Source organism: Theileria orientalis, chromosome 2 (genome assembly GCF_000740895.1).
Source record: "Theileria orientalis strain Shintoku DNA, chromosome 2, complete genome".
Classification (NCBI taxonomy): Eukaryota; Apicomplexa; class Aconoidasida; order Piroplasmida; family Theileriidae; genus Theileria; species Theileria orientalis.
Window position 1 is genome coordinate 488177 of NC_025261.1, and position 21625 is coordinate 509801.

General features: G+C 43.3%; 11 protein-coding genes across 11 annotated transcripts; 3 read left to right on the forward strand and 8 right to left on the reverse strand.

Moving 5' to 3' along the window:
• Positions 1-35: 35 nt before the first annotated feature.
• Positions 36-3590, reverse strand: TOT_020000240 (falcilysin; the record flags this gene model as incomplete). Its single annotated transcript, XM_009691979.1, has 1 exon — positions 36-3590. One exon carries the CDS (start codon positions 3588-3590, stop codon positions 36-38), a length of 3555 nt encoding a protein of 1184 aa, XP_009690274.1.
• Positions 3591-4025: 435 nt separating this feature from the next.
• On the forward strand, positions 4026-5612 carry TOT_020000241 (uncharacterized protein; the record flags this gene model as incomplete). The annotated part of the gene is made up of 2 exons (XM_009691980.1): positions 4026-5235; positions 5329-5612. 2 exons carry the CDS (start codon positions 4026-4028, stop codon positions 5610-5612), a joined length of 1494 nt encoding a protein of 497 aa, XP_009690275.1.
• A 325-nt stretch (positions 5613-5937) lies between these two features.
• Positions 5938-6513, reverse strand: TOT_020000242 (conserved hypothetical protein; the record flags this gene model as incomplete). The annotated part of the gene is made up of 3 exons (XM_009691981.1): positions 5938-6194; positions 6226-6270; positions 6300-6513. The coding sequence occupies 3 exons, from the start codon at positions 6511-6513 to the stop codon at positions 5938-5940; spliced, it is 516 nt and encodes a 171-aa protein (XP_009690276.1).
• Positions 6514-6590: 77 nt separating this feature from the next.
• TOT_020000243 (conserved hypothetical protein) lies at positions 6591-7541 on the reverse strand (the record flags this gene model as incomplete). The annotated part of the gene is made up of 1 exon (XM_009691982.1): positions 6591-7541. The coding sequence occupies one exon, from the start codon at positions 7539-7541 to the stop codon at positions 6591-6593; it is 951 nt and encodes a 316-aa protein (XP_009690277.1).
• A 33-nt stretch (positions 7542-7574) lies between these two features.
• Positions 7575-10192, reverse strand: TOT_020000244 (conserved hypothetical protein; the record flags this gene model as incomplete). The annotated part of the gene is made up of 3 exons (XM_009691983.1): positions 7575-7853; positions 7953-8536; positions 8656-10192. The coding sequence occupies 3 exons, from the start codon at positions 10190-10192 to the stop codon at positions 7575-7577; spliced, it is 2400 nt and encodes a 799-aa protein (XP_009690278.1).
• A 510-nt stretch (positions 10193-10702) lies between these two features.
• Positions 10703-11992, reverse strand: TOT_020000245 (conserved hypothetical protein; the record flags this gene model as incomplete). The annotated part of the gene is made up of 1 exon (XM_009691984.1): positions 10703-11992. The coding sequence occupies one exon, from the start codon at positions 11990-11992 to the stop codon at positions 10703-10705; it is 1290 nt and encodes a 429-aa protein (XP_009690279.1).
• Positions 11993-12136: 144 nt separating this feature from the next.
• Positions 12137-14054, reverse strand: TOT_020000246 (anthranilate synthase component II; the record flags this gene model as incomplete). The annotated part of the gene is made up of 6 exons (XM_009691985.1): positions 12137-12514; positions 12546-13061; positions 13123-13299; positions 13330-13478; positions 13509-13707; positions 13737-14054. The coding sequence occupies 6 exons, from the start codon at positions 14052-14054 to the stop codon at positions 12137-12139; spliced, it is 1737 nt and encodes a 578-aa protein (XP_009690280.1).
• A 375-nt stretch (positions 14055-14429) lies between these two features.
• TOT_020000247 (uncharacterized protein) lies at positions 14430-16732 on the forward strand (the record flags this gene model as incomplete). Its single annotated transcript, XM_009691986.1, has 11 exons — positions 14430-14885; positions 14915-15062; positions 15093-15188; positions 15220-15357; positions 15428-15552; positions 15583-15678; positions 15726-15857; positions 15887-15957; positions 16008-16136; positions 16169-16307; positions 16337-16732. 11 exons carry the CDS (start codon positions 14430-14432, stop codon positions 16730-16732), a joined length of 1926 nt encoding a protein of 641 aa, XP_009690281.1.
• Positions 16733-16980: 248 nt separating this feature from the next.
• TOT_020000248 (50S ribosomal protein L9) lies at positions 16981-17731 on the reverse strand (the record flags this gene model as incomplete). The annotated part of the gene is given in 2 exon segments (XM_009691987.1): positions 16981-17435; positions 17446-17731. The coding sequence occupies 2 exon segments, from the start codon at positions 17729-17731 to the stop codon at positions 16981-16983; spliced, it is 741 nt and encodes a 246-aa protein (XP_009690282.1).
• A 119-nt stretch (positions 17732-17850) lies between these two features.
• TOT_020000249 (conserved hypothetical protein) lies at positions 17851-19007 on the forward strand (the record flags this gene model as incomplete). The annotated part of the gene is given in 6 exon segments (XM_009691988.1): positions 17851-17970; positions 18014-18139; positions 18208-18247; positions 18277-18355; positions 18367-18651; positions 18683-19007. The coding sequence occupies 6 exon segments, from the start codon at positions 17851-17853 to the stop codon at positions 19005-19007; spliced, it is 975 nt and encodes a 324-aa protein (XP_009690283.1).
• A 161-nt stretch (positions 19008-19168) lies between these two features.
• On the reverse strand, positions 19169-21618 carry TOT_020000250 (uncharacterized protein; the record flags this gene model as incomplete). Its single annotated transcript, XM_009691989.1, has 15 exons — positions 19169-19245; positions 19278-19356; positions 19387-19494; positions 19529-19719; positions 19752-19802; positions 19843-19893; positions 19926-20138; positions 20168-20291; positions 20393-20494; positions 20525-20596; positions 20627-20724; positions 20754-20850; positions 20965-21063; positions 21098-21372; positions 21405-21618. The coding sequence occupies 15 exons, from the start codon at positions 21616-21618 to the stop codon at positions 19169-19171; spliced, it is 1851 nt and encodes a 616-aa protein (XP_009690284.1).
• Positions 21619-21625: the final 7 nt, after the last annotated feature.

Consider the following 21625-nt stretch of genomic DNA (forward strand, 5'->3'; position numbering starts at 1 on the left):
CGGATGGGGTGGCAATGTGTATCTGAGCTTACACACTAGTTTATGTATAATCTCTCAAATTCTCCCGGGGCTTCCTTTGAGGTCGTATTGTTTACTACTGAGCATATGGTTTTCCAATCTTTCCCCTTTTCGAACTTTTCCTGTATTCTCTTGAAACACTCTTTTGTTGCGTCGAAGATATCTTCTCTGAAATCCTGTCTGAATTCGTCCGTTTCTTTTCTCAATAATCTTTTCAGTGATAGCAAGGACTTATTTTCTACGTGAAGTGGCTTGTCTAATTGGCTCAGTTTTCCTATTTTTTGTCTGAGCAGGTCTCTGTCGTTTAACGTTTCGTATGCCTCCTTCAGCGACGATGGAATGTTCCTATATACGTCTAGCGTTTTTTCAAAGTTCGGATCCGCGTATGACACTAAGATCATGTGCCCTGTGCTAGATATACTTGCAAATGCTCCGTATGCTCCCAGGGTCATCCTAACTTGCTTGAAGAGGTGTGTTCTTCTTATGTAGTGGAACACTAGTGAGTCAGAACCGAGAATCTGATCATTCCCGTCAAACAACTTTCCTCCCATTCCAACGTAATTAACATTTGTCGGAGCCACTATCAACTCATCCTTATTTGTGGACTCCAGCAACTTGTTTTTCAGCACTTCCTCTACCCACACTTTCGTCTGAGTCTTCTGTTGGCCTGACTTAAACGTCGATGTCAGCTTACTGTGGTACTGAGTAGCGTTTTTGAGGAAGGAGTCGAGCAGTTCTTGGTCTCCTGTTAAGTTGACAGTCAAGTTCTTCACGTTCATCAACTTCTGTCTGATTTCGTTCAGCTTCGACTCAACTTTTGACCAGTCCTTCTCCGCAAGTGGCACCAGTTCGTCTCTCAAAAACACCAGCTGCGAGTAACCATTAACCAATTCCTCGGCATAACTGGACACTGAAAACCTACTAGATAATCTCAAAGAGGCAAACTCGTGCCCTTCATTTGCAACATTTGACTGGAATATGCTTAAACTGCGCTTGGCTAATTCCAGTCCCTTTCTCGAGTTCGAGAAGTTTGCGTTCTCCAGTAAGTCATTCACGATATCAACCATCTGGTCCGTTTTATGCTTGAGTGACTTCGATCTCACCACCAAGTAGCCAAGGCCTTTGGTTGGATCATCGTAGGTCTGGTTGTTTGACTCGGTGGTGAAGTATGTGCTGAATGACACTCCACCCAGGTTCTTGTCGACCAAGTAGCTCACTTCCTCCGGAGTCAACTTGTCGGTGCCCGATTCCCTTAACATTGATGCAAATAATCCTAAATATTTGAGGTCATCCACTGTGAATCCATCCAACGCCAACGCATACTCCATGTATAAAATCCCATGCGATTCTAGCGGGTGCGTGTGTACCAGTATTGTTTTATCGTCCAAATTAGTGTCATGTGATTTACAGTCTGTTAGCGTGTTTTCCGATAACTTGTATGATTTCGTTGGAATTGTTTCCTGCTCTCTGCAGACGTCCGATAACTCCAGGGTTTCAAAGGAATTTAGTACATCATCACCCTCAGCCTTCAGTCTGTCCTTTTTGAAATTGTTGTAATATTCTTCCATTTTATCTACTTCCTCTTTTGATAAATGGGACAGCCTACTTTCCAGTTTTTCTGCAATCTTCTTGTTGAACTCCTTTTCATACTCTTTCGACTCTACTGCTTCCATGTGCAGAGTCACTCTCGTTGTGTTGTTCAACATGTGCTTTTCTAGGAGGTTAACGAAGTACTTCGAAGGATCATCACTGAAAATCCTCTTCCTTAGCTCAGACATCAGGGTGTCAAACTTCAGCAGTCCGAAGGGGTCCCTACCGTATTGAAACTGCGTCTGCATCAGACTTATCAGCATCAGCCCCTTGGGGTAATATCCGCTGTTCAATTCCCTCATTTCAAACTCCACCATATTCAAGCCTGCGTCTATTGCATCTCTCTTAAACCCCTCTTCTTTAATTTTCTTCAGTGTATCAAAAACCACCTTTTCGAACTTTTGCACCATTTCCTCCTTTGACCCGTGTTTCAGCTTATCCACTCCCTTTAGTCCCACTGAGAACAGCGACTGCTTATATTCACCTGAAAAGCCTGAGCCTATTACCTTGTTCCCCAAATTTGAGTCTATGAGCGCCTTGTACAGGACACTTTCTGGCGTGCCCATCAACAAGTACTGCAATACTTGGAATCCTATGTTGTCCACGAAGTCTATTTTATATCTATCCTTCGACCCCTTGTGCACTGGATCCAGTAGCCATGATATCATGAACTCGTCCTCGTTCGCGTTCGCTGAACTAAACTGCGATGATGCGTACTTTGGCTTATCCTTGTACTCTTCAAACTCTATGTTCGAGTCTGCCGACTCCAGGTTTGCGTTGTGTGACAGTTTTCCCGTTTTCGGGTCCTTACTTATTCCTATATTGTACGTTTTCAGGTACTTATCTACGAAATCCAGTCTATTTTTCAATTCGTAGGGTCCGTAAAAGTACAGGATCGACGTTCTTGGTCCGTAGTACAGGTTGTAAAAGTTAACCAGCTCCTGGTGCGTCAGGTCCACTATGTCCTTCGGCGCTCCTCCGCTGATGTACTTGTAGCTGTTGTTGAACAGGTTCTCGTATGTCATGTAATAAAACAGTGCTGCTGAATCTGACGACCTCTGCTTCATTTCGCTGTACACGATTCCTGCAAATCCTATTGTGCGGTCGTGCAACACTATGTCTGCGTCGCTTTTATCTGCGGAGCCGTCTGTGACTCTGTAGTGCCAGCACTCCTGGTCAAAGATCATCTTATCTTTCGTTACGTTCGGTCTAAAGAACGAATCCATGTACACGTCTGCTACTTGATAGAATCCCTTTTCGTTTGTTGACGAGAACAGGTACGACGTTCTATCCTTATATGTTACTGCGTTCAGGAAACTTGTGAATCCTCCCTGAATCAGGATCGAGAAGGCGTCCTTTGATGGGTACTTGGGTGTCCCTGCTAGCACTGAGTGCTCCAAAACGTGAGGCGATCCCTTACTGTTAAGCGGCGGCGTTGGCACACACAGATCAAAGCACATCTCCTTCCCCGAGTTTATGTGCGTTTTCAGCGACATTACGTTGAACCCGCTTAGTTTGTGCTTGTAATTCGTTGCTACCACGCCCAGATCCGGTATGTACACGCTTCCCGTGTTATCAAACGCCTCGTGGTTATAGTTCTTCGACTCTCTGACCCATTCCGGCTCCTCCCCAGCTTCAGTTCTTTTCATGTCCAGTATCGAGTGCTTAAATGCTGTATCGTATGTTGTTTGTTGTGTTGAAGAGCTGTATGATTTATTTTGACAATATTGGTGCGATGTGTTTATATGTAACTTGCTTATATATAAGTAATTCGAATTGTTTAACAGATTCCTAAGTGATGGTGTATATTTAGAATTGGCGTCAAATATACTTATTATTCTAGAATATTTTAAAGGCGATAGAGCTTGCGTTGATATGTTTCTAACAAATATATGATAGTACAAATAACTTATAATACTAGCACTTGTTATCGATAAGAAATGATGTCGTCTAAAGGGTGTAATAGAATTGAAAAAATACATTTTATACAAAAGGTTGTATTTATATCCGCATTTGAGATTTAAAAATTGCACAAAATACTTAATATAATTACTTTTCTGATGGTTGTGTTACACTATATGTGTTGGCAGTACAGAAATCTTAAGCACTTGCTAAACCATATTATTAAACAATAATGTAATATCCTTAAAATCTATTTTATTGGTTTTCGATATTATTATGTATATTAGTCCCGTTTATTGTTTTTATTATACTTGTACCTTGTAATACTATTTTCCTCATATTAATAACTATTTTCTTATCATCTCCTTGATATAATTTTAAATATGATATAATTTCATTGGATTACAACATATTTTTATGGATTTTAATAAAATATATTATGGTTGGCCTAAAAATGATTAAAATGCTCAACTCGTCCAATTATTCCTCTATTATTAATCATTTGAACAATAAATATGGTTAGAAAATCTTCTCGAGTTCCTGTTGTAAATGAATTTTATTATTGCGTTTGCGCAGGATCATTTGTAGTTAAAGATCAGGACTCGAAACCGCTGGTCTGCAAGACTTGCGGGAAGTCAAGCCATAGGGAGTGCGCCCGATTCTCAGGAAACGAGGAGGACTTTGAGTGTGTGCTTTGCAAGGTGCACACTTTGGACCCGTTCAACGCAGTAGAAGACTTTCTGTGGTACGACTGTATCGGGAACACGAGTACCTACTTCGTCGTGGACGCAGTTAACTTGCGAAAGTGGAGGTCAAATAACAAGGACGTGTACATGGCGTGCATACCCCTGAACAAGGAAAGGCTGCAGCACGAGTGGCCCAAAACGTTTCAGCTGAAGATAAACAACGACATGGTTCACATAGTCAAGGAGCCGTCCTGGGAACACAAGAGGCGCGACAACCCAATTAAAATCACACACGCAATGCGTACGGGAGAGAACTTGGTGAATATTTCGAGCACGACCTACAACGATAACGAACCGCTGTTCTTGCTGATAATTTTCCTGTCGAAGCAGGTCACCGTCGACACAATCCTGAACAACGTGAAGAAGAACCAGTGTGTGCCCTACGATGACGCGAGGTCCAGAGTGCACACGATCTTAAACACGGAAATAGGGGACGACGAGATCGTATGCATGGATAGCACGCATAAGCTGGACTTCAGCTGTCCGGTCACGCTCGACAAGATCGAAGTTCCCACGCGGGGCAAGTTCTGCCGCCACATTCAGTGCTACGACCTGTCAGGGTACTTGAAGGTCATGGAGCGCACGTCAGCCTTCAACATGAGGTGGCGGTGCCCCGAGTGCCAGTTGATCGTCAAGCCTCACGACCTGGTGGTGGACACGTTCGTTGAAAAACTGATGAAGGATCTTCCGAACGCGAACACCATCGAACTTGACAAGGAGCTGAATTATCGCATCATCGTGGACGCAAATGCCCTGAGGGCGTCCACGCTACCGCAGTCTGAAGAAGATCTCAAGGAGCGAGTGGCCGAGGCCGCCGCCGAGCTCAATTTGTCTGAGGATGAGGCGGCCGTCAAGGCGAGCGAGGCTGTGATTGAGCTCGTGGAGTCTGATGACCACTGCGAGGTCATATGCATCAGCGACGACGAGGCCGGTGCACAGCCGCCGACTCCCCGGAAGAACGGGCGACTTCGCAAGTCCGGTGCCAGCACTCCCACGAAGCCCAGGAAGTCCAAGAGCAAGTCGACCTCTCCCCATGAGGTCAAGGAGCCGAAGCCACGATCGAGGGGTTCAGCTCCGCAGTCGGATAAGGACGCGGAATCTGAAGGCACAACTGACACCAAGAGGCGACGCCGGAAGCTGCGGAAGCCTGTTGAGTCAGTGCCGAGCTTCTACCCTCTCATCGAGGACTCGGCCCTGGCCGACTGCGTGAAGACGTTCAACCAGAGGAACCTCAACGCCTTCAGCAAAACCACTCCGAGCTACGAGGCGTTCATTCTCAACCCTCCTCTAGTGGACGAAGACCCCGAGCACTTTGTGAATTCCATCTTAGATGGCCTCGGTGATAAGCAAATGTAGTTGGACTCACACACACTTCTCCACGGCCGATTGCACTTTAAATATCGCTATGTTCAAAGGTTAATCGTCACTTTATAACCTGTAAGCCTTTAAGCTGCATTCTACTCTCTTATTCACCTGAAACGTCCCACATTGGTATTTATTTTTACTATTCTGTCTTTCAATCGGCGGGATTCCACGGTTACCTTTCCTTCAAACATAGATGTGTAAGCTACGTAAATAATTATCGACTAAGCAGACACAAATATTGAATATACATGTTCTCGTGTTTATATACTGTGAATGTGTAACCTGAATAGCGTATGTGTGCGTGTACGGGCTTCGTTTAGTGTAAATTCACAGTTAGTGTCGCCGGCGTCTTCACGTTGCTGTGCTGCCTGAACACGTTCGGGTACTGGACGCCAGGGTGGTTTTCGATCAAGTAGTTCTCCTTCATTTTGAAGAGGAAGTCCTTCACCTCGTTCATCGTGAAAGGGTGGTCGAGCCCTCTGTTGAAGTAGCGCACTTCGTAAGTCATCAGCGCTATCTTGGCCGCGGGCCTCTTACCGCTGTTGTAATACGCCGATAGGATTCGGAATTTTGCTAAAAGGCGTTGGTGTGGTCGTAAACTTACGCGAGTTCAGCCAGTATCGGTCCAGCCTCTCCAGGGGTGGCGGGTCTGCGGAATAATGTGGCCTTCCAACGTACCTAGCAGTCTTGAGTACCACAGCAGGAACCCGAACGAGGCCAGCGCCGCCCAGGTGCTGCCGAACACGAAGAAGTTCCTGCTCGTGAACTGAACCTCGAGGAACTGCCTCCACAGCGGCGTGCGCGTGTAGTTTGGGGGCTCGAGCACCCACCGCGGCTTTATTATTTCTGAAAAGGCCACGTTTCGCTTCAGTGGCTCGAAAAGCTTGCTCATTTGCAATATATACTTAGAAGGCTACTTATACACTGGTTCATACACTACACCACTGTGTACCCACGTTGCGCAAAATATTAAAAGAGTTTCCTCACGTCCCCCGGCGCGACTCTGAAGACGTACACGTTTCCTCTTCTTCTGTCCAGTCTGCTCTGCCTGTGGTCCGCCCGCGTGTGCAGCAGGATCACCTCCCTGATGTCGTCCATGATCTCCCTCTTCACCTGGTAGAAGGAGTGTTTCAGGAAGTCCACGTTGGTGTCTATCATCGACGTGTCGATGACGTCCATGTCCAGCCACAGGTTCTTGTTTTCGTACGACTGCGGTCCTGAGTCGCTTCTTGAGGACCAGAAGATGTTTTTCGTCTTTCTGTATTTGCTCAGCGAGTGTCCTTTTCTAAACAGTTTGCGCAGCTTCGACCTTCTCTCCTCCTTCTCTTCCTCCATGTCTATCCTAAGTTCCGTTGCCTTCGCTCCTGCTTTATTCTCCTCTCCGCACTCGCATGGCTGTGATACTGACTCCATCTCCATTTGCTCGTAATCGTTTTTTCTTATTTTTTCTGTCGACTCGTCATATTCGTTTCTCAATTCATCCATTGAGTCGTAATCTTCGTTTCCCAGGTCTTCCATTGAATCGTAGTCTTCGTTGCTTCCTTCTATTGAATATGACTTCTTAAACCTCATTTTGTTTCCTGGTTCTGAGGACCCGCAGCCGTCGTACATTGTAAACGGCTCTTCTTGGCATTCCTTCTTCAGCACCTTCGACAGTATCGACGGACTTGTGCGCATTTCGAATATGCACTTACCCAGCGACCTTTCTCTGTTGTAGAACTCCGACACCCACAGACAGTTGTCTCTGTTGTTTACGTACATCACTATGTGGTCGCAGTAGCCTCTCAGCAAAAAGTACTCCTCAGTTCTGAACTTTTCCAGCGAGTAGTCCGGGTTTATCAGGATTACGCTGTCCATTCTCAGCCTTTCGTTCTGCACCTGTGGGTTTACCACCAGGAACTCTTTCGAGAGCACTGGCATGATCAACCTACTCATCATTATCACTTTTTCCCCTTACCCGTTCCTTATTGCTGAGCTGATAACGTTGAAGAAGATCCTCGCTCCGCACGAGTGCACCAGGAAGTGCACGTTTTTGATTCCCAGGTTAATCAGGTCGTCGATCAGCACGTTGAACGCCTCCACTATGTTCGGGTTTTGGCACCTCTTCACTGCCTTTGGGTACGAGAATGCTGAGAATACTCCCCAGCTGTGCCCCTTCCAGTTGAACACGATTGGCAGTACGTACGGCGGCAGCTTTGCGAACGACACTATGTGTGCCATTTGTGAGCACGCCTAAACCAATTTTATTATACGGCTTTCACTATACTATCACTCCAATTACTACATACTGGTACCTGCCCATACTTAACCAACTACTTTAGTTATACTCACCTCGCTCAGTGTAGTATTATATCCGTGTATATACAATACTACTGTCTCTGAGATTAAGTCGCTCTTCGTCGATGGCCTTACTCTACACCATCCGTTTGCCACTATTTTATGGTTATACATTTGCTGTTTATTCTCCCACTCATCTTCGTCTCTTATCAGCATCGAGATTTTACTTTTAATTTGTTTGTTGCTACTTTCCTGTGCCTCTTTCGCGTCGTTGTGTTTCTGTGAAATAAATCTTGTTGTGAACGCTTTATACAGCGGCAACTCTGACTTCTTCGGCTGACTTGTTCTCTGCAGTGCCGGCATGCTTTTACTCTTCCCTTGGTACTTAACCAACTTGATAACCAACTCGTCCGGCGTGATGTTACTTTTTTCTCCTGGTCTTACTCTATGCCCTTCTATCTTCAGTGAATCTGTCAGCTTATCCACGTATATACTCATGTGACTCTGATCGCTCGGCTTATTCAAGTGAAACTGTCTTTTAAGCATTCCTATACACCACTGTGGCGATGATCCCATTATATTTTCAAAACTTCTTTGAAGCAAAAAGAAGACGTCGCACTTGTTCTTATTCGATGTTTCTTTAAATTTGCGGTACTGAATATATTTTATTTTATTGTTTTTTATACAACTCATATACTCTCACACACATACGACTAATTACTTATGCTTTTACTACTAAATATCTGTCCTTGTATACGTATGTGCATTGGTGCCCATATATCTGTATATGTCATCGTATTAACGTTCCTATTTCTGCTCCGTATCTCGCTTACCTCTGGGTTGAAGAAGTATGTTCTTGGCATTTGTCTGAAGAAGTATCCTGAGATTGAGCACTCCGTTGAGGAGACTCCGTAGCGCCTTTTCCCCTTTGCCAGGTGCGTACCCGTCATGAATGCCACTCGGTTATTCACGAAGATCGAGCCCGAGCCTATTTCCTGCGACGTGAAGGGGCCCACTGGGTACCCGTGCCACCAGTATCCGTGCAGACGCTCTCCGTATATGTGGTCCTCCAGCCACTCGCCGTAGCCGTGAGGCAGGTTGTTCGAGTCTATTTTCCCGTAGTACCTCATCTGGTGCCCGAATAGCGGCGTGTCTACATTTTTTATTAACATATACTCCTTACCTCTGCTCTTCGAGAACTCCTTCCTTGGGTTCATCTTCTTTTTTATGTACATCACCAGTCTGTAGAGTGTTCTGTAGATGCACATGAAGAATCCGCACGAGCGCGTCTCCCAGATCGATGTGTAGTCGTTGTACCTGCTGACTGTTATGTTCATCTTCCTTTTCGTCATCGTCCTTTTCAGCAGTTGGAAGTGCTCCGTGCACGGGAAGAACTTCCCGTTAAGCGCCAGTATCGGCACAAAGTATATGAACGCCCTCGTGAGTGATATGAGGAATATTTGCACTGACGCGTACGAGATCAGGAGCGGCCACACGTACTTCTCTATGTTCGCTATGTTCCTCATGACGATAAGCACTATGAGCGTTATGAACATGAACATGTACGACAGGATCACTGGCAGTCTCAGCGGCAGCTTCAGCTGTATCTTCGCCAGCAGGAAGGCTGCTCCCAGGAACGCGAGCGACGACACGTAGGCCATTGCTCCTCTCTTCACTTGTATGCTCACCACGTAGTACTGGTCGAACTTTCTGAATACTATGAACGGCACCAGCGCCAGCACTGAGCAGAACAGGCAGATAAGTAGCGCCTTCTTGTTCGACACCGGCTTTCTTATCCCGTTGAACCTTCTTGAAAACCTTCGGTAGTCCATGAACCTTATCGTTTGATAAATCATCATTTCTTTTAAATCTACTGGCTCACTTTTTTCTTCGTCCGATTCTTCCATCGGCGACTCGTTTTCATCGCACTCGCTGATTGACGTGCTCGTTTCAGACACATCATCTGTGTAGTCCACCTGTTCTTCATTTAAAGGTTCTGTTGAGTCCGGGTGCTGTAAGAACGGCTTCTCTACTATCTCCTTTAACTTTAAAATAGTCTTAAAATCCAACAAATTGATCGTGTGTCTTTTATTATGAAAATTTTTATCAACATGATTTTGAATTTGCGATCCGGGCTCTAAATTTCCGTTTTTTAGTATATTCACTTCTTCGTTGACTGATGACTGTTTAGATCGTGAGCTGATTATGTTTTCGAGGCTATCTTTATGACACAGCCATAGTGATTCCGTTCTTTCCAACTCGGAAATTTCACCGGAGTTATAGCTGGAGCCCATTCTATAGTACAAAAAGGTTAAGAACTGTTATTTTAAATGTATTATTGAACCATTATTGATTTTTATTTCAAAATCATTTAATTTGCTTTAACATATCTCTCTTTGGCTTATTTCTGCAAAGCTGATAGAATCCGCATCTTTATCTATTAAAAAATAGAATTTCCAAAATTTTAAATCAAATATGCAGAGTGCTATTCTATAATTTACATTAAACATTGAGATAACTATGTATATATTCTGACCACTATGTTCGACCTCGTGGTATATACAATAAATTAATTTTTTATTAACACATTGTTTTCAAACTTTTTATTTTTTTATTTTTATAACATTTCTCTTCTTTTTTGTGTTTTGTGCTTTTATAGTTTCTGGATTTCACTTTTATTCTTATCTATTATTCTCTATGCGAATCAGTGGTAAACATTTAACAAATATTTCTCACTTTTAAAAATCACGTAAATACACCTAAATCTAAATTATTTTTTCCTTTTAGGGTTCTTTTAGCCTGATTCACTTTACATATTTGAGGATATACTTGAATAACAGCACACTAAATATTATCAGAATGGGCACTGTTATTGCGAACTTGTTGACTATTTGAACCAGATGGTGGCTTTTATCTAGTTTGGACACATGGGATTCGACCACGATACTCTCTTTGTAATCCAGTATTTGTTTCCTTTCTCCCTCTGGAAACAAATTGTGGAGACTAAATCCTGTAGATTTTGCCATCACCTCTAAAATGTAAAAACTGCCTAAAGTTCCTATACTTCTAGGGTCTTTTAGTTTATACAATGATTCCATGTAGTTTCCTAGAGAATACAGCGCCAACTCTAAGTTGTCTTGGCAGTGTGCCAACACATCTTGTACTACTTTATAAAACTCCCTGTTTGTTGTTATAACTGATAATGGTATGTGCATTTCCATTTTCTCATCTTTATCACCATCGACTGGCATCGGTATAAATGGTTCAACTTTACTCGTTGCTACGCTAAAATATTTTGACAGATTCATCATCTTTACTATGACCTCTCTGTTGTTGAGAAAATGCCTGTACCTTCTAAATAATTTTGAAAAAACTTTGCAATACATATAAAATCTTAGTCTGTACATCTTCTCAAATTTGTTAAGAAACTTTAGTAAGTATGCTCTTTTCCTTAAAGGCCTGAAAAGGTAGTAGTCCAGAAACAACAGTAGTGATCTTGAGTACTCATTAGTTGAATCAGTTTCATTTCCGTACAGCTCCATTAAAAACTTTTCATCAAATGATGTCGTGTGCGATGCCTTTGCCTCAATTACAATTTTAGGTAACCCCAAAATCTTGTTGGCTTTATCTTTAATCTGTGTAAGCCCTGATTTGGGCTCTTCAGCTCTTAGTTCTGCAGTAATATGTTCTCTTAAATGATCATAATACTCGTTATACTTAAGCTTATAGTACAGGGGTGTAAATTTGGGTTCCTTGAGATAATTGTGTGTGTATAAATCTGATTGGTCCACCTCTTGTGGCACATCATTGTATATTACAGTGTTTGGGGATAGAACTGGCATAGAAAGTATCCAGGCATAGTATATGAGTTTATAGCGATTTGTTTTAATCTTATCTGGAGTATTGCTATGTGTTTTTAACAGACTTAATCTTGTACAATGGAATGCTCTATCGCCCTCCTCTAGTCTACATTTAGCCAGTTTCGACTCAATATAAGAACCTTCTATGCCAAATTCTTCATCGCTATGAGAAATAGTTATTTTAGTCAATAAATATATGGAAAGAACGGCTTTTATCCGTGTTAATTTGACCATCACTTATAATCAATTCAATTGAAGTAGAATTGTTGTAATTCCATCAATAATATTAATAATATTATTACACATCTATTGGCTGTTTAATTTGTTGGTTTATAACGTAATAGTTATTGAATAATAATTATTTGTGATCATGATTATTCACTCGTGTGTAGTTGGCGTTGTGAGGCTCTCAAAGTCCAGGTTCACCTTCCCGTCCACCTTAGGGGCCGCTTCGTACTTCATTTTCACGTTTTTCAGCAGAGCCCTTTCCGTTTCCGCGATCTCCTCGTCCGACAGCACTCCGACAAATCTTGGCTTCGCTATGTATCTGTAGTGGTTGTACATCTCGATTGCCTTCTTCAGATCGTATGCGTCCGACGCTTCCTGGTCGCTTTTGTATAGGTGTTTGTTCTGCTTTAACCACTTCTTCTTTTCCACGAACCACTTCAGCTTGAACATTTCTCCTCTTTTGTTGTGGTTGTGTATGTTTATGTCGAAGTTTTCCTCCTGTCCTTCCACTGTCGTCGCTATGTTACTCTAAACTGGATTGCGCACATCTTTTACTTACCACCTTCACCTTCGAATCTTCTCTTGGCGTTCCCATGTTGATTATGATCTCTCTTGACTTTTGTTCTTCAGTCAGCTCCTTTTCGTAATCTATTTTGTATTCTTCTATCTTATTTATTTCCTCCAGTTCGTCTGATATGTTGACGTCGCTTCCTTTTCCGAAGTAGAAGTAGTTCATTTCGTTCAATAGTGCCAGGTGGTTCTTCTTTAGGGTAATGTTGACTCTTCCGTCCTCGGCCTCGGTGTAGTCGAAGAACTGACTCTTGCTTATTTTCAAAATCGGTTTTGAGGGCCCCTTCCACCCTTTGACCTGCTTCATAAAATCCGGTACATCCGGGTATATCAGTCTCCTTCCCAGTACTATTGCGTCGTATCCTGCAAGCGCCAACTGATGCACTTGATCCATTGTCATGATTCCTCCAGCTGCTATTGCTGTCACATTTTCTGGCAGTGCCTCCTTAACTTCTAGTGCTCTGGTCGGATATAAAACATTCTTTATTCTGTCCCATTGGTTTACCTATGAAATAATCATATCTCCGCACATATCAACAGACTTATCTAAATATTTGTTGCCATACCATGATGTGTGTAAATCCCATGTCTATTGACTTTAGTGCTTCGGCCACCGTATGCACCTCTGCTATTGCCTCTATTCCCATTGTAACGCAGGTGCCTAAAAGATCTCCCAGGACCTTTCCCAGAATTGCTGCGTTCAATATCACTCCATCTGCTCTCAACTCAGCTGCTTGTGCAATCTATGGTTTCCTTTACACCTAAACAAATACCTGGATTGGGTGTAGTATGATATCTTTCATAACTATAGCTGGCCTCTCCCTCCTTCCTAACTTCCTCAACTCCAAAAACGTCTTATATAGGTCGTTAATGTGCCCTCCGTAGTTAACCTCGTCCGTGTTGACAAAGATTATGTCAAACCCTTATTACCATATTATCTTTACAGACTTACCGACTGACGCCATACTCAGGCCCACTTCCCCTGCGTTCGAGTACGACAAGACATTATTATCACAGGTCGGATTGTGTGTCGGCGTTCTCCTCTTCATATCCGCTATCACTGATAGTTTGTGATGTTTTTGATTACTGTTTCTTCTGAGCATGTCCGACAGCTTCAAATTAGAAGTACATTGTAGGAAGTTTAAACGGAGCTAAAGAATATTAAATTGATCAAACTAACCTGTAGATTGTCGTTGGGATCACTGTGACCTTCTATCAACTTATCCACTTCCGAGTACTTGTCGGTTATCATTTTATAAAACCGTTCCTCGGCCACGTACGATACTCTCGAATCTCTCGAAGAGAGTTTATTATTGCGATATAATGAGCAGTCTTCCTTACTGGAAACAGTGTTAAATTGCGGTGAAACAAATGAAAATGATGTGTTTTTTCCATTTTTTAGAGTTGCGATAGGATTAATTGGAGGACTAATAATACATAACAAATGTGTGATATGGTACAGTAGATTAACAGGAAAAGTTATAGTCAGAATATTCATAGAAATCTTTGAATTACAATTGTATGGATACACATTTGAATAAGATAATTTAAAAAGTAAAAATTTTTAAGTAATAAAAATGCGAAATATTTGGTTTAGGATTCCTATATAAAAACAACCAGAATGTGGCAAATATTATCTATAATACATTAATATATAGAACTAGATTATTTTAAGGAAATTTTAATTTTATTTAAATGTAAATTTATTTGTGTTATGTGACAATTCCCCATTCGTGCAATTTACTTGAAATTTTACTATTTGTTTATATTTTTTGTAAATAAGTTTATACTACTTTGTGATAATAACTGGTTTTTGAATGAATAACACCTTCTTTAATAATTTATATTGACTTAAACGCTCGTTTTTCGTTTGATGGATTCTGAAGGAATCTCCGAGAATAATCTCACCCCTTTCAATTCATCGTATCAATTACATAGGGAATTGTATGAACATGAGAAGGGCGTGAGGTGTGGATGTAATATTGACGCAAAGTACCTTTCTCTGCTCGATACGGACAAAGCTTATGCCGACGGCTCCTATGAATACGAGTATCTGGTGACCGGAGGAGTGAATGGGGACCTGGTCGTCTGTAAATTGACGAAGTGCGGAGAGTATAAGGCGGTGTCAAGGTTCATGGCGCACGTTAACACAGTAATGTGTGTGTGTCCGTCAGTACTGCTGAACGACTACATCGATGTGTCGTTCTTAGAGTCCTCCTCGAACACGGAGTTGACGCTGGTAGAGGTTAAGATGTGCATATATACCTGCGGAAGGGACAAACTGATACACAGATACAACCTTGCGGGCAAAAAGCTGCTGACTCTGGAGGTTAGTTTAAGCACAGTCACGGTTCCTAGGGCCACGACGATGTCGTGTGCAGCCTGCACGAGCTTTCGGACCCGTCGAAGCTAGTGAGTGGGAGCTGGGATGGAACAGCAATTGTCTGGGATGTGCTCTCAGGCACCCAGGAGTATCGCATTAAATCGGACCAGTACAAGTATTCAGGTACGCAACCAGAATAACACGTTCCCTCAGTCTATGTAAACAGTCTCCCCAGCGGAGAAATAGTGACCGCAATGCAGAACGGAGACGTGTGCTTGTGGAAGGGAAATCAGCTAGTGACGAGCAAGAGTAGGTTACAACGGTTGATAGACGCAATTAGAACTGCACTCTGACGCCGTGAGGGCAGTGAGCGTGGGAGAAAAATATCTGACGTGCTCAAACGACTGCACAATTAAAGTTAACTCAAACAACTTGGAAACAATTTTTACAATTGATAGACACGAGGGGTTTGTATACGGTGAGTATACTGCTGGGCGAGTTAAACGATTGACACGCCTCAACAGTCGGCAATTAACACGTGGTTGTAGACGTCAAGCACTCTCGATTCTTTGAAGTGGCATTCAGCGGATCGGAGGATAAAACGGCGCGAGTGTGGAGCACAGTCAACGGACACCTGCTGCAAACAATAAATCTGGAGTCGTCAGTATGGCAGGTAGGCTATCAGCGTTTTAACAACGCCCAGGTGGTTGAAACGCAGTACAATGGAATTGCAACAATTGAGCTGAGCGGCAAGGTGACGCTTTGGTCCCTGAGGCCGGGGAGAGTGGAGGAGAACTACGTGCCTAAACTAGTAAGTTCGGCGCTGCGGTGATTAGCACAATTTAGTCGCAACAGTCGACACTCAACGCAAGAGTTGAGCCGCAGAGGCCGGAGAACATACTGGACATGAACCTGTTTAAAAAATTCAACAGCGAGAAGGCGAAGGAGCTCATCTTGAAGTATAACGAGGAAAAAAACGTAAGTCGCAGTGTTTTAGTGTCCTTTAGACGCTGGTGGACAGGGAGGTGCTCTACTTTGAGGAGTTGTTCGAGAAGGGCGTGGCGAATCTGAGAGACGGGTACGTTGCACATTTGTGCGCGCATCTTCGTGTTACTGAACGCCAATTAGGTACGACTTCACCTGGGTGCTGAAGATGTTGGAATGGCCGGAGGCGGAGCGGCTGCCGGTGTTCGACCTGATCAAGGCGGCGAGTCTGCACATGGTCACCGAGAAGCTGTTCAAGGTCAGAAACAACGGGTAAGTGGAGGGCCTGACGACTGTGGCTTTAGATCGAGGATACTGTTCTCGGCAAACGAGGTCCTCAAGAACACCGACAACCCGCAGCTGATATCGGTGTCGCTGCAGATGTTCTCAAACCTGCTGCACCCTTCAATATCGAGGAGCGTCATGTTCAGGCAGCACGAATCGGTAAGGCGTCACGTCCACATGGCCTTTAGATCTTCGAGGCGGTCGCCGCGGTCACGAGGGTCAACTCGAAGCTGGCGCAGCAGTCCCTATCGGTCTTCTGCCAGAACTTCGCAATAGCGTCCGTGCACAACAGGGAAAGCAGGGTCATCGGGCCGCTGGTGCAGTGCCTCTGCGGGTCGGTGAGCGTCTGCCTCGAGGTCCTGGACTCCGAGGACCTGTCCTGGGTGGGCGCGGTGAGCCTGAAGCACTTCAAGACCATGGAGCTTCTGCTGGACAACTTCACGGTGCCCACCATGGAGCACTCCTTCAAGCACGGCCTGAACGCTCAGATGGAGTTGGTAGCGAATAAGTTGCATGAGAAGAAGATTATGGATGCAGGCAGCAGTGGATCGGTTAAATTTGTACTCGACAGCCTGAAAACGTAGCTTCCACAGTCCCAGCGGTGCCTTTGTTCGATTTGGTTCATTAAAGCTTAATCTTAGTGTGCGATGATTTAAGCTGCATTAGTCCGAATTCTGAGCCAGGTAGATGTCGAAGCTGCCATCGTCTTGTTGAACCCTAAGCATCATTAGTCATAGGAAACGAGTAAAATAAGCAGAATGAGTAGAGTAATCAGACGGTTGCAATGAATGTGTTATAAATACATAGTTGAGTGAATAAGTAGTATGCGTAACTAGGTGATTGCCAGGGTAGCTGTAATAACTGGGAAGAGTAAGAGGTACTTTAGCTGGAGGGGCACTAGTTCCAGTGTGAATTTAAATTCGTTTTCCGGGTCCTCAACCAGTGGAAACTTGACCAGGAAGACATATTCGCCGGCTTCAGTGAATTTGACGTACTCGTAGTCCCCGAAGGGGCAGAGAGGTGAGTCGGAACCCCGTTTCCGTACTTCAACGATTTGGTACGGAAGGATGTCGATGTTGTGCTTTTTCGAAAACTCGTCCAAGACGTTGTACAGCGATACGGGAGAAGTGAGTCGGTTGCGATCGCTCGAGAAAGTATTCACGTTTAGGGTCAGTGCGTAGCCCGCCAGCTGGCCGCTGAAGAGAATGTTCTCTGGTCTCGAGTCCAGTATGGACTGACTTTCGTCCGGTTTGAGCTTGAGATCTGGGAATTGTGAGTCGATGTAGGCTGAACTAACCTTTTCTCGATTGAACGAACTCGCTCGATTCCTTGCAGTATTGATCTATGTTGTACCAGTTGGCGTAGCAGGCCACGCCCTTTGGAATTAGGTGGTAGTTTGCATAGCCCCTCGAGGTCTCGACTATATCCCCGGTTTTGCCGAGCCTTTCAGAGTCCCTTAGCAGTATTACGCTGATCTTCTTCGTGTCGACCCTAGGGTACCAAGTCCTCCTGGAAATGGTACCCCTGGTTGGGAGGATCTTAAATCTTTTGAAAATGTAGATGTGATTGTAGTTTTTTATCATTAAAAATGGTTAATCATGAATTCTTGGATCATGGGCGCTTTTACACTACAACATCACTTTGAAAAGATTGTACACACTTTCACAAAATATTAATGTTTATGCTTATAATTGTTTTTTAAATGGTTTCAATTGGCTTAAATGTAACAAGTGTGTTTGTTTCACTCGTATTCTTTACAATATATACTAGTTTTTTCCTACACATTTCATGTGTATCTACATCGTTAAATCAAAAGTCCAAGGTATGATATGTGAATCGTAAAATTGCTTTAAATAATGTTTTAGGAACAGAGCAAGCAGTCTTCTAAATTTATGCCGTACACCCAGCCTTACTACAATCAGGCCTTCTTCAATCAGCAATACCCTTATTCCACGCCCGATTATTACACAAATTTCGATTCAAAAAATATGGTACTGCTATAATAGCAATCGTATTTATCTACTTTTATATTTTATTTTGTTTTAACTTAGATGTGTAGACCATTGAAGTTCTTCCGAACGATGACGAGGATGAGGATGGTATTTTGTCACACACTCAATATCTTTAGATGGATTCTTGAAATTTGGACTTTTGCGTGATGCCTACGGCTACGGAGACTCCATTCAGGTACTTTACGAGACCTCTCAGTTTTAATTAGTCGTATTGAAAGTCCTTTCATTCTTGGTGGTACTGCCCACTCTATTCATAGTAGTTTAAAACCTCGTCCTGGCAAGATGGAGCTTAACTCGACTCTATACAACTGCAACTACACTACCAACATATATACTAAGTCTAAGAAGTGGAATACTGGGTTTCTCAGGGCTAAGTCTAATCACGGCTCAGTCACGTTAACTTTATACGAGGCTGATGAGAATACGAATTCTTGTGGAAAGGTCATTGATCGATTCGACGTTTTCAATGCGAAGACCACCGCTCTATCAGGGTTCGTTTCTTGATCTCATTTATGTGTTCAGGCGGGAGTTTATAACTGGCCGTAACCTCATTGACGTTCAAGACTTTGTCGGTCAGAAGTACAGTAAGCCTGCTGGAGAGGCTCATGTTTCTAAACCTAAAATACGAGCCGGCTTGCAGAGGCCCTATAAGTCAAATGTGACTCCTTACAAGAGGCCGCAGAAGTGTTCTGATGTGGCTATTAAGCCTAGCCCACTGCCTTCATTCAATCCTACTTTCGAACCTAAACCGAACAATGTTTTCAGGCCTGAGCATGATCTGCCCACTTCAAACGTAAACGTCAGTGAAATTATAAAGAACATAGAATTAATGCTAGACGAAAATTAATTTAAATGTAATAAACGTTATGCGTGTATTCATATTTGTATACACGCACACTTGATACATAACTATTTGTATATACACACTTGTATGTAATATGTACGTAACACCTACGTATATTTACACATTTATACACACATACGTGTAAACACATGTATAGGGGTATATTATACTGATACCACCTTAACGGTATTTAAGCTGGAGTCGTAGCAAATGATGTTTTTAAACGAGTCGAAGGTCGATTCTAAATTGGCGTTAAATGTTGTGTGAAAATACCACAATTTGTGATGATACACTTGTTCTTCAGTCCGTGGTATCTAACGAAGGCAGGAGACGTTGTGTCCCCGAGGCATATCTATGCTTCATTAACTGCACGTAAACTTACGAAATCTGGTAACGGGTGAAGAAGTAGACTGGAATCGTGTTCAAGTATCGTTGATAGCCCTGGCTTGTTTGGCGACAGGTGGCTCTGGCCAATTATCGTCTCCACCAACTAAAGCGTTAAGACTATCGATTGCAATTCATACCATTTCCGCCAAGTCGTCGCAGCTCTCCATGTACTCCGAAGTCGACGTCGTCACCACGGAGTCTATCAGCAGGTGTGTCATTATATCGTGTCTGAAAAATATCATCTGCCTTCCCCAGTGCCTTATTCTGCACGGGTTTGACGCCATTATTATGTGGCCTAGGCACTCCGGCCTTGTACTTTCCAATCTCTCTGTCGCAGTTAAATGATCTTCTTGAATTTACCTTTGAACCTGTTTATTGCGAAACTTAGCAGCGGGTTCCTTGGTATCCGTTCTAAATTACTCGCATTACTTAAGTCGGAGTGCACACTTACGTCTACACAGACTTGCGTCCTTCGGCCCTGGCACGAACACTATGTAACAGCCTACGTATCATTTGCTGTGACTACAAACCTACAGGTCAGTATCATTATAAACTTCGGTTTAGTCAGGAGTTTAAACAGGTTTTCGAAGCCTGACGAGTACGAATCGGCGTGCGACGCGTTCGCCTTCTTGTCTAACTCGTCCGTCCAGTTGTGATGTAGGTCAAAATTGTATCCCGATGAACTGAAATTTCCCATGAACACGAATCCTGCTGGCAATTGCTCCTTGTTGTAGCTCTCCACGTATGCTAATTCACGTGAGATCGCGCAAACTTACAGTTGAACAGTTTTTCGAGCGACTGGATGTTTGACGCTCTATCCAAGTGCAAATCCGATATTATCACCCATTTTGAGCTTATATTCTTTAGGCTAGGCAGGTTTACACACTCTTTGAACATTGCCTAAGTATTCAGTTATCTTACAGTAAGAGCACATTCACATGTGTTTATATACAAATCCGTGTATCTACGTGTATACTACTGGACTACATATTCTCTTTTACCAGTTCCATTGGACTATGCAGGCCTCCAAATAAATTTAAATGCGATAGGTTATTTTTGTTTGTTAGCGGTGGATGTGTGAGTGATTTCACAGCGAATATGTTCTATATGCACATAATTTCCCTAAAACTCACATCGAATGGAAGCATTGTTCCGAACACTATTACAACTTGGCCATAGCAGTAGATTCCACTTGATATTTTACACTAAACAACTGTGACTCCCATATACCATACATCTTTCGACAGTCTTATCTTCATTTCCACCAGGCAACCCTGCATACACAGGTCCCCTTCTTTCGACTTAGCTAGGTTCCCAATCAGCAGTTGCGCGTCTAATATGCGTTAATGCCGATGAAGTTACCTTTGGAGCTGAACGATACCGAATCGACTGGGACCAACATAATGTTTGTGTGTGAGTCAATGCCCAGCCATTCGTTGAAGTTATATCCTCTACATCTCTAAAAATCAGTAAAATTCAATTATCAACAATCATTAACAGCTATATGATCAATTTTTTAGAATAATGCCACTATCTATCGGTGATAACACCTAATTGTTCTACTGGGCGTTACCTCGAACAGTAGTTGGTACCGAATCGAACATATCCTTTCTATCAGGTCAGCCTGTGGCTCTATTTCCGAGTCTTCCTTCTTAAACGACGATAGAAATTTCTGTTTACATGCTGTTTTCGTCTGTTTTTGTTACCTGCTTCTTCACTGAGTAGTATACTCTCGGCACGTCCTTCACTGCGTTGTAAATGTATACGCCGTCGCTTCCGTACTTCAAAATACCGGAACCGAATTTGTTTTTAATGTCCACCATGAACTCGTTCTGATTCCTGTACAGATCCGAGTTTTTGATCTCCTCCAGGAGTGCATCGATGTATGCGACGTCTACGGCGGTAGATTTTGTTCCGTAGAGCCTCGAGACCAGGTGATTCCATATTCGCGAATCCACAAACGAGTCGATGTCAAATTGCACTGAGTTTTTGCGATGTGTAGTTCTCACTTACGCGTGTAGATGTTCGGTGTGTCGACGACCGTCTGGTTCGCTATGTGCTCAAATACGGCCTCCGGGACCTGCAGATTTATCCCGTACTTTATCAAATTCGATATTATTAGGTGCGACTTGGTCTTCTTCGCCTCGTTCAGCTGATTCAGCTCGGAATCCGGGTCGTGCTCGTAGATGATGGGCGAGTCGTCGTACTGCGTGAACAGGGACTCCATGTACTGT